We start from the raw sequence: 12203 nt of genomic DNA, 5'->3' as shown, positions 1-12203 counted from the left end.
AGGACGGCAGAGAATATGTAAAACACTGAGAAGAAGAAGGGACGGGAGGAAAGTACGACTGTAAGACATCGAGGAATGACTTCCATGCTACTGGAGGGAGCTCTAGAGGGGAAAAACTGTAGCAGAAGACAGAGATTGAAATACATCATGCAAATAATTGAGGACGGAAGTTGCAAGTGCTGCTCTGAGATGAAATGGTTGGCGCAGGATGGGAATTCGTGGTGTACCGCTCAAATTGTTCAGGAACAGATGACAAAAATAGAAAAAAAAAGAGAAAAGTTTGGACTGCGAAACAAACTATACGAGAGAACACTAAATGAATCGTTCCTTGCTTCAGGCGGCAGATTTCCCTGTCTATTTTCTTTATATAACATGAAAAGGGAAATCAGTCGTTAACATCTGGCTCATGAGTGTACGCAGCTTGCTCCATACGCCGTGCACTTCTGCAGCGCGAAGAAGTTGGCACGGTGGGAGGTACCTAGTTAGCGGCTCAGCGCCACAACGGAACACTGTGGCGCTGGCTACCGTTTTATCAGACGAAAGATGGCCGCGCGCCTGTACGCTTCGATGACGTCACTGCTGCTGCTGCTGCTGCTGCTGCTGCTGGCAGCCTCGCTGAGCAAGGCGGGCGTGGGCGAGCGCGTGGCAAGGACCCGGCACGGCGCCGTGCGCGGCGTCCACAAAGAGTCCAGCAGTGGTCGCCGCTTCCTGGCCTTCTACAACCTGCCATACGCCAGGCCGCCCGTGGGACCTCTGCGATTTAGGGTGAGTACTAATGATGAGTCTTAAGAAAAACCACCACAGCTGCTATTTCAGGTGCATTAATTAAAAAGCGACCGGTGTCATTGTATACGCGGGGCCGGCCAAACGCTGCACAGTGTGCAGACGTGCGGAAGTGCTGCACATGTGCGCACGTGTGCGACAGCGAGCGACAGCGACATCTGTTATTAGACATGTGTCCTAAATGAACGGCGGCTTCAATTCCCTGTGGTACAAACAAGAGCGCAACATATCCAGTCTCGTTTAACCCTGGTGACCGTAACCTTAACAGAGAAGTACTGAGAAATGGCAAGTACCGTGAAAAAGCAAAGGACGGGAGATCTATGTTCTCAGTCGTTTAAAAATGACTGGGAACTGCAATTCTTTTTTGTAGCCGTTATTGAAAACTCACAGTGATTGCTGTGCCGCCGAATAACAGACGTCCAGCGTAAGTTTTCAATTGAAAGACGTTACAATACATATCCCAAAGACGAGTGTAGTGTACTCAACAGTGAAGAACGGCAAGCAAAATTAAATTTCCTTCAGAAAATGGACGAGACACATCAACTCGATTTCACTGTACGTCAAAGTAACTGCTACTTCTTGAACTCTTAGTTTCTTGTGTTACATTTATGTCTGTTTTACTGTACGCTATACAATGTACTTTTTTCAATTTTCCAGAGTGACAACCACACTAAATCTTCACTGCGAGCAAGTTTTAAAATCGCATTAAGAATTTTACAATCTGGGAAACCCTTTTCCGAAGGGGAGTTTGTGAAAGGGTGTCTGATCGATGCTGCAGAACTCGTGTGTCCCACGAACGTTAGCAGGTTTCAAGAAATCAGTCTATCCAAACAAACGGTGACAAGACGTATCAGTGCTATGGCCGGCGATCTGCACAGGCAGCTAATAAATAAGGCTAAATACTTTGTTGTTTCTCTGTTGCGCTCGATAAAGTAACAGATCTTACAGATACAGCCCAGGTTGTGATATACATACGAGGTGTCGATAACGCACTTTTTGTAACAGAGGAGCGACATCTGTGCGTGGAAACATGCACTACATGAACTCTGACGGCTGCGGCGTGCACGCTGTGACCCGGAAGTTGCACATGTGCAGGAGCACCGCACGCGTGCAGAATTTCTGGCCGGCCCTGCTGTATAATAACGTTGTCTGTTGACCAAGTGGGAGCTGTCACCTGAGGCTGTTGGTATAGAATGAAAACAGCAATGCGTTAATACCTGCACCTAAAACAACAGCTGTGGTAGTTTTTTTGTATTCGTATTAATCAGCTGTGGAAGTACAACGTCAGTATTACTCAAAGGTGTCACTGTGCCCGCGCATTGAGCCGTAAAGAGCAGTAAGTAAGGCGACCCACTATATTCATGAGAATGCTATGCAGTTTGTTGAGTAGGTTACTACGCCAGCTGATGTGCAGAGTGTAAAGAAAGCTTCAGGTTTGTTTTATGGTCTTAATCGCATTTAGGTGCACTTGATTACTAGTTCCCGCATGGATAAGCTGCCATCTTCAGAATCTCAGTGTACAGTATATGAAATCATGCTGTACGATAAACCGCACGTTTGTCTTTATACCATGGTAAAGGACTCACAGAGACTAAAACATTAAGCCCTTTAAGAAAAATAAATGTCCTCGCAGCAGCACAGTCATACATGTGTGACACATCAGGAAGTGTCACATGTGTCTGAATTGACTGCCAGCACACGTGTATGACTCTGTTGCGATGATAATGTTTTACTCTCTTTCCAGCATGATTTCACAACCTAAACCGAAGATCTGAAGACGGCAGCTTGGCCCTGACGAAACTGCTAATCCAGTATACCTACATGTGTTCAAGGCAATAAAAACTTCATATCTGGTTTTTTCTCCAGCTGACAATGTGTTAAAAAGAAAACAAAAGAAAAAAAACGGATGAGTTCGACTAGGATTTGCGCTCTGAGGGTTCCGTAAAAATTTGATTAAGAATATAAAGGCCAGTCTGAAAACCTTGTAAGGGTGTTGAAACGTAGGCTGTGCTGAGATATAATTGTCAAGAGAACAATTCTATACTTTGCTCAGTTTCCGAGTTGATTGGTATTGAAGTTAGCCACTCAAGTCACTGCACTCGCGTATTCAAGCGAACCGCCAGATAGTGTCAGCTGTTCTCGTGTTGTAGGAGTTAGTGTACGAGCCTGCTCAGACTTTGGCTTACTACCGTCCCACGTCTAGATTTTTGTTTCGCGCTCTCGTTCGGCTCTAAGAAACCAACAAAGTACATGTCTGGCGACACCGTCTCTGCCGGGCCGCCTCAATTTGCGCGAGCAACGACCTTATTGCCTAACTTCAATGTTAATTAACTCTGAAACAATGTAACATATCCAATTACTTTCTTCACAGTTATTCCCCAACAAAGCTTATCCTAAAACACCCTTACAGACCCTTTCTGGCCTCTCTCTATAAGATGGAAGACAAATTAGAAAGATGGCGAAAAAGTAAGTAAATTGTTTATTACTTTTTCTAGTTTTTTCCCAATACTACGTACTATAGGGATATATAACACTTTTCCTATACATCCTATATAATAATTCTGTGATGGTGTCCTTTGAATCTCACTACAAGAACGACGGCTGCTTTGTCAATTAAAAAAACGTATTGAGAATACAGAAGGTCTTGGAACTGAGAACAATACGAAATAAAATATCCGCATTTGAAAACCAAGTGAATTATATTAGTACCAACACTAACGGCGCAATTTACGCTAAAAACGTTGGTGTGACAGCACGGAAAGGTTATTCTTACGACAGGCCTACTTCTCCAGAAATTTGAACTTCTTTTCGGAACTCCAAATTTCTAAACGTTAATTCCTCTAGATATTCATGTTTTTACTTCATGTGTCTGACGATATTTTCGATGGTGCGTACGTTACTTTTCATCGGTGAAAGGACAATCAAAATAAATATTTGATGTTCAATAACAAGGGCACGGTTTTTGTTGTACCGTTTTTTGTTTATTTCTATTTAGTTTTCGGCTTACTGGGCCATCCTCAGGAAACAATTGACCAGCGTTTCAAAAATGGTCATAGAACAGATATACATAATTACAGGCCTACATCGCAAACGTCAATTTTTGTAGAGTTATATAACATGTTTAGTGCTAGACCGTTATGAAGCTCTAAGACAACTAAAATCTCCTCCCTAAAGTGACCTCTTATGAAACTTCTCTTTTTCTGTTCATCAGTGAGATGCAGAGCGCCGCATACGAAAGCAACCAGCTACATACGGTGCTCCTTGACTTCAGGAAAAAAATGGTTCAAATGGCTCGGAGCACTATGGGACTTAACATCTGAGGTCATCAGTCCCCTAGAACTTAGAACTACTTAAACCTAACTAACCTAAGGACATCACACAAATCCATGCCCGAGGCAGGATTCGAACCTGCGACCGTAGCGGGCGCGCGGTTCCAGACTGAAGCGCCTAGAACCGCTCGACCACCGGGGCCGGCCTTCAGGAAAGAAATTATGAGTTCACAGAGTGTTGAACTAGGTTATGGGTTCCAGAATTTCCTTGCATATAGAAATGAATACGGACAAAGTCTCACGTAAACGTTAAATAATGCTAAAAATTGTCAGAATAATTATTTCCAACTGTAGCTCATCCCAGCAGACTTTGAAAGTACAAAGAAATACAGTTTTGATAATTACTGTGGGATCTTAAGGACTGTCCTTGGCTTACTGATTTCGTTTGGTGCGAAACAGACGCCGTAATACATAGGCAATGAGAGTCTCCTCCAGTTAGCTGCAGTCTTCAGTACTACGCTATCACAGATTCCTCTATTTATTTAATGTAAGTTAACTCTATCACGTCCGTAGTTTACGTGGTTTCTGTGTGCGTCTGGTATCTTGATGCTAACCCAAAAGAATCTGTCTGTCTGGTATTACTCATTTACCACATTTAAAAAGTCAAACGTCAACATTCCTTCTCTCTGAAAAAAAAGGAACCGCGGAAAAGAGTTGCCAGTAGAAATGATCTATTTTACGTAACAAATAACAACATATCGATAAAATAAAACAGCCTGCATGGACAATGTTTTCATTCAGAAAATAATAACATAGAACATGAGTTAAAGCTGTTACAAACACACTCGGGACTGCAGAGCTCAAAAGGCATGATTTTCTACAGCATTTTTAGTTGTGCTGGGAGATAAGTGAACTCATACTACGGAATAGGTAACGTAATAGTGCCATACAACCAATCGTGATGAATGACTGGACTTTCAGCGTACGCCACTCTGTCCTCAGTCCGAATCCGTGTACGAATATACCCCGTGTTCACGTACTGGATAAGCATTTTAGCGAGGGTTAAAGGGTTATATAGTGCTAGCTATATTTGCCACATGCTCTTTTGACACTCTGTGAACCGGTAAAATTACTCACACAGAGGAGCAAAATAGTGATTACATTGTAGTCAGATCGCCCCGAAAGACAAATCACGATACCAAAAAGGTATTTTTGAAATCGGTATCATGACAACATTCTATTGCAACTGCTTTGCGAAAGAAGCCTATGGTTAAAGTATTGGGATCTGTGACGCATATTGAACATTAAAAATACCGTAAGCCACTTACGAGCAAGGAATGTATCTCTTCATCTTCAGCCTGTGACGTCGGTATGTATACCTGAACTATCTCCGTCGGTTTTATTAACCATGTTAAACCATTTTATGCTACTGTTGATATTACTACACATTCGTCTGACCAAAAATTCTTATCATCTTTCCAGTTCACTTCACTGGCCCTCACTACATCTTTACTGAACCTTTGGAGTTCGTTTCTCAGATCTTCCTCCTTTCCTACTACTTTAAGACTTCTCGCGTTCCATTCTCAGACTCGTAGAATGTTATTCCATTGTCGGCTATTCCATCTTTCCCTCATAGTCACTTTCTCTTCAGCAGCGCTTCCCCTCCCCCCAGGGGACTGATCCGGATCTTTTGCCAATGGAGAGATGATCTTGATGATAATCATTACACGTCACGCGTCCTATGGATTTGTACAGAGGAGATATTCGGTCTCCAGGAGTGCCGTAACATTCTAGCAAGGAATGTGTTATAGAATTCTACAGCAGACCGACGTCAAGAGATTTAGGCCTATAGGTTTGTATGTCTGTTCGACGACCACAGACAACCGGAAATACCTGTGCTTTTTTCAATCATTAGGAACGCTTCGCTCTGCCTTTCAATTTCGGTACACTACTGACAAAAGAGGGACAAGTTCTTTTGCATATGTTTTGTAGAATGGTGTCTCATCAGAACTAATGGACTTTCCTGTATGGATTGATTTCAGTTTTTTTTTAATCCCAAGGTCACTTATTTCTAAGTTCTTGCGACGATTTAAAGGGGGAACAACAGTGTAATCAGTTTTGACACAAGATATTTAGTATTTTGGCCTTCACTGAGTCATTTTCGTTTTCGATGCCGTTATTGTGACAGTGTTTGGAGAGATGACTTAGATTAGTTAGCTGATTTAACATAACACGAAAACTTCTTAGGATTTTCTATCAGGTTGGTAGATGGAATTTACACACATCAAAAATCTTTTGCATCACCCTGGTTACCAGAACTCCTGAAGATAGACGTGGACTGTGAATATTTTATCACAGACATAGTCCCTTTGACTGTTCATAGATGTCACTACACCTGCCAAGAGATGTGAACAACCATGCATGAGTAGTGCTTGTTAGACACAGGGCGTCTGACAACTGATCAGTTCCAGTCATTCCACCAGGAAGGAGGTACATGGCTCGTGTTGTCTGTAGTTCAACCATGCCTAGGCAGTCAATACCGCGATCCGATCGCGTCCGCATTTTTTCTTTGTACTAGGAAGGGCTCTCAATAAGGAAGGTGTCCAGACGTCTCGGAGTGAACCAAAGCGATGTTCTTCGGATATGGAGGAGATACAGAGAGACAGGAACTGTCCATGATACACCTTGCTCTGGCCGCCCAAGGGCTACTACTGCAGTGGATGACCGCTACCTACGGATTATGGAATGGAGGAACCCTGACAGCACGCCACCATGTTGAATAATGCTTTTTGTGCAGCCACAGGAGGCTGTGATATGACTCAAACTGCGCACAATAGGCTGGATGATGCGCTACTTCACTCCTGTCGTCAATGTGTAAGGTGCCAGCTTGAATGATTATCAATTTCGCACCTTACAAGACATTTTATACATCATAAATGGTAGATGAAAATTTCACCTGACATACTTCGGCAATAACGGGCAGATTTGCCTGTCAAAATCTACAGTACGTAATGCAAAGGAATGACACTCGATTTGACGGTTTTAACACACCGAACCCAAATCCTGCATGTAAAAGAGCAAAAGCTGAATAAAGCTGCTGGAAGAAAAGTTTTTGTTTGGGAACAGACACGAGTAGCGTCGTCACGGCCCTAGTACAATGGAACTCTTCTAAAAGGGTTCGGTGAACTGCGGCGAGAGGGAGAAATCTTTTAGAAAACTCTGTTGTGGAATTTCCCGATTGATGAAAATAGTCCAGCGATGCAGTTGATCATGTGAAATTCTTGTGGTACACTCATGATGTACGCGTGTAACTTTTAGGTGTCAGGAGTGGGCACAAAATTTCCGATTGGCTGAAATAAACTCGGAAGGAGTAGAAAGGGGTGATATTTCGACGAAGTTTAAAGGTAGACCCTTTGCGATTGGCAGAGGTAGTTTCCACAAGATGAAAGGAATGCTTCCATTGGTTTAAAAAAGCCGTGACGTGAAGCATGAAAGGACACAGACTCTCCTCTGAACCAGTGTCAAGTGTAGAATAGGGCCCATCACACTCAATATGACGCCAAAAGAGGAAATTTGTGTGAATCCTGCGTTCACTTTGGTTGAAATTCAGCTAGAAATAAGCTGAAGAGTCGTTGGCTCCAATAGCAGAGAAACGAAACAGCCACATAGTTAATTGTTCTTGCAAGACCTGGGAGGGCATTGAAGTAAAAACGCTGCACCATCTATACATGTGTATATCGCCATATTTTCCAGACTAGGGATGAGAGCATGTTTTCTCGCCTAACTAGAAACATAGGACACTTTCAGCTGATAAAATCAGTAAAGATTTTGATTAGCTTTTTATAGGATTTTCAGAGGGCAAGAGCAGCAATGTGGCCGACAGCACATTGCAGCTAAAAGATAAATGCCGTTGGCAGAGGCATAAACTTGTTGCTTCACGAGCTGGCGTCCACTGTGAACTCTAGCGACCTTGAGTAATCTTTTGCTCATTTTGTCACAAAAACTAACCATACTCCGTAGACTTAATTGTCATCCTAAATATTACCGAACTTAGAACCGGAATTGGACGATTTGTCATAATATTGGCAAACTTCAAGGTGTATAAGTAAGAAAAATCTTGTAGAGATCGTTCTTCAGAAATTTGATATTGTTGTGTTCAGTGTTATTTCTACTAAACAGGGGGTAAAGTGTTATCTTGACAACTGTCGTGAAAGTGTCGTGTCACAATCTATGTAAACTCGTGTACCTCTTTGACAGTAATTCAGGAATTAAACAGATTGTGCACAGCTAAACACCGATGTGCTCTGTCATAGAATAAGGTTTCACTCCTAACCCCAGTCATTTATTCTGGTGCCGCTAACGCACTCACAGGGTGTTTTTGCTGATGTCTGACAAATGTGAAAAGGAGTGAAGTGTCAGACTTGGCTAGGTCCATCTTTGCAACCACGACATCATGCAGCTCGGTACAGATTTGCCCAGCAACATGCCGTACGGACTGCTAAGGACTGGCATTACGTTCTATTCACCGATAATTGTCGAATGTGCTTTCAACCAGACAATTGTCGGAGACGTGTTTGGATGAAACCCGGTCAGGCTAAACGCTTTAGACACACTGTCCAGCGAATATAGCAAGGTGGAGGTTCTCTGGTGTTTTGGGGTGGCATTATGTGGGGCCGACGTACGCCGCTGGTGGTCATGCAAAGTATCGCAACGGCTGTACGATACGTGAATGCCATATCAGCAAACTATATCGGCAGCATATTGGCGAGGCATTCGTTTTCTTGGACGAGATTTCGCGCCCGTATCGTGCACAATTGTGAATGACTTCTTTCAGAATAGCGACATCGCTCGACTAGAGAGGTCAGCATGTTCTCCAGTCATGAACCCTATCTAACATGATTGGGATAGATTGAAAAGGACTGTTTATGCACTATGTGACCCACCAACCACTATGAGGGATCTACGCCGAATCGCCGTTGAGGAGTGGGACAATCTGGACCAACAGTGCCTTGATGAACTTGTGGATAGAATGGCACGACGAATACAGGCATGCATCAATGCAAGAGGACGTGCTACTGGGAATTATAGGTACCAGTGTGTACAGAATTCTGGACCACCACCTCTGAAGGTCTCCCTGCCTTGTGGTACAACATGCAATGTGTGGTTTTCATGAGCAATAAAAAGGGCGGAAATGACTTTTATGTTGATCTCTTCTCCAATTTTCTGTACAGATTCCTTAGGTTAGTTAGGTTTAAGTAGTTCTAAGTTCTAAGGGACTAATGACCACAGCAGTTGAGTCCCATAGTGCTCAGAGCCATTTGAACCATTTTTGTACAGATTCTTGAAATCTCGGAACCGAGGTGATGCAAAACTTTTTTCGATTTGCGTATTTTCGAATTAGTTTGAACGCTTCACGCATTTCGATCCTTAAGACGGTTTTGATTTCGTTCATTGATTGTGAAGCTTTCGCTGCGATTAAATGTGCAGTTTCCCAACACAGCTGTCGGTCCCTCAAAACTTTTGTCGGTAATTATATATCTCTATAGCATGTTGTACAAGATTCTTGAACTGCGTCTATTGATGCTCAACACTGTCAGCGCTGGAGACGAAATTTTCTTTTTGACCCTACAGATAAACAGAAAGCTGCATTCGTTTGGAAAGAATTAACCTAAATTTTTCACTGCCACGGTTGTACCACGTAATTTTTTGAAAAAATAAGGATGGGCAATGTAAAACATGGAAGGGATAACGTACCAAGGCATTCTGTCTATATCTCTGACTTTTGCTGCATTAGAACAGTAGAATAGCACAAAGCGTGGTTGCGTAGCAGACAACAGATAAATCGCGAATGACCTCCAAGTTCTTCCCAGGAGGCAAATATCAGTGTGACGGACATCAGACAAGCCGCGAATGACGTTTAACCTCTACGTAACAGAGAAATACCACAAAAATTCACAAAATACACAGTTGTGACATTTACCTAGCGATTACTACATACCCACGAAAGAGTGGCTTGGTACGTTAAAACATTTCTAAACTCAGAACACCATCGAACATTTTCCTCTTCTTTTCTCATCTCTGCTAAGAGTCTGCTGGGCATTGTTGTACAAGAATGGACATGGCTAAGAGTGCCTTAATCGCAGCTTACGGAACTGCAGTCAGAATAAAGGTTTTCGTTTTCCAGGAAAGTTAGAATGTCAGCTATCAGGTTTCTCTGTTGATATTTTCCTCGCGCTGTATAGGGCCAGCTATAATTTATCCTGTACTGAGTTGCACTACTTATTATTGCTCAGTGCTAGAGGAAAGACAACTACATACACACTATGTAATGTGATAAACCACAGTAGAGCTCAGAGCTGAAGGAGAGCACCAAGACAAAGGGGCAACCCAGAGTAACCACATTTCAACCACTCCTCCTCCCCCTCCCTCTCCACCCTCCCCCTCCCCTCCCCGCCCCTCTCCCTTCCCCCCTCTCCCCCACGGGCGGATAAGCACGTCGTTGTCGGACAGCTGTGCAGTAGTGTGACGTTCAGCCTGCGCTGGCCGGTACCGTACTGCTAGTGCTGATGCTGCAAAATTGCTGTTGCCGACCGATCATCTATCCTCTGTCTGCTGCCCGATCGTCTGCGAGATCAGGCAGCCCAACATCCTGACCCCTGCACGGGTCTATGACGTGGATGATCCAGTCAGCTCTGCATCTAGTAATGTATCTTTGGACTACTTCCTCTCCATGGATCGGACATCGCAGCCTGACGTGTTCACAGGGACAACTGTGTTCGCCAGGCCAACCATGTTGCAAATGGTTCAAATGGCTCTGAGCACTATGGACTTAACTTCTGAGGTCATCAGTCCCCTAGACCTTAGAACTACTTAAAAGCTAACTAACCTAAGGACATCACACCCATCCGTGCCCGAGGCAGGATTCGAACCTGCGACCGTAGCGGTCTCGCGGTTCCAGACTGAAGCGCCTAGAACCGCTCGGCCACACCGGCCGGCACCACGTTGCAGGCCAGGCGGTAACGCGTCACTTTTCCGACACAGCAGCAGCAGCCAGCGCAGTTGCGCCAGTGCAGTGCTATCACCTTCAAGGTCAGGCCGGAGATCAGCACGCTGCCAGATGCCGTTAAAACATCTGTGACTCACTCGTTGTCGACGCTAGCAGCACTCAGATCTAACGAATCTAACAAAATGGTTGAAATGGCTCTAAGCACTATGACACTTAACGTCTGAGGTCATCAGTCTCCTACACTTAGAACTACTTAAAAGCTAACTAACCTAAAGACATCACACACGTCCATGCCTGAAGTAGGATTCGAACCTGCGACCTTAGCAGCCACGTCGTTCCGGACTGAATGGCCTAGATTCGCTCGGCCTCAGCGGCCGGCGAATCCAACAAATTGCAGTAAAGAGGTATCGACGAACGCCCTTCTTCTGCCGCACCTGTATCCATCTTCAACAAAGATTTGCCTAACAAACAGCAGTAAAGGGGTATCAACGAACTCCCTTTTTCTGCCGCACCTATATCCACCTTCGACAGAGAATTGCCGCCCACAGGCAGCCATTTGAGAAACCACATTACAGTTGGTGTCAGAAGTTCTGCTGAACACGGACGACAACTAGAAGAAAGCAGCTAATGCTATGGTTCGGCAGCAGGAAAATCGTATCCAGTAGTTTCAGTATGTGCCTATTCTAGGGTTCCTTTGGGCATGTACGGTTGTGTTCTGTATTCTGTCTTCTTTTTTATGTTCTGAGTATTCTGTTCAGTTATGGAGTTAGTAAGCAGCAATATGGCTATAAAAGTACTAGGTCAGAGTGCGATTCAGCATGTGACAGATCAAGCACGAGGGATGTTCAATAAGTGACGCGATACTTTTTCTCGGCCAATTTCGGTTGAAACAAAGCGTAATTTGTTGTGGGACATCATCGAATATTCCTGCTTGAACGCCTGTTGTTTCATGAACTTCTGATAGTTGGCGATGCTTTCAAAATGGCGTCCGTAACGGAGGTGCGGTCCAAGCTGTGAGCTGTCATTGAGTTTCTTTTGCCGTGTAACCAGTGCATCACACATATTCAGAGGTACTTGCAGAATGTCTACAGAGACCTGTCAGCGAAAAAAAGCACGATGAGTATGACTAGTCGTCTCTCATCATC

The 12203-nt window shown here is 43.9% G+C and overlaps 1 protein-coding gene across 1 annotated transcript in view; it reads left to right on the top strand.

Moving 5' to 3' along the window:
* Positions 1-482: 482 nt before the first annotated feature.
* The window catches only part of LOC124787607 (juvenile hormone esterase-like), a 91052-nt gene continuing 79331 nt past the window's right edge, over positions 483-12203 (top strand). Inside the window, exon 1 of the mRNA XM_047254358.1 lies at positions 483-765. Coding sequence (XP_047110314.1) covers positions 544-765 — 222 coding nt within the window. The 5' untranslated portion in view covers positions 483-543. The remainder of the gene's footprint in view (positions 766-12203) is intronic.

This window comes from Schistocerca piceifrons, chromosome 3 (assembly GCF_021461385.2).
Source record: "Schistocerca piceifrons isolate TAMUIC-IGC-003096 chromosome 3, iqSchPice1.1, whole genome shotgun sequence".
Classification (NCBI taxonomy): Eukaryota; Metazoa; Arthropoda; class Insecta; order Orthoptera; family Acrididae; genus Schistocerca; species Schistocerca piceifrons.
This window is presented reverse-complemented; position numbering and strand designations above follow the sequence as displayed.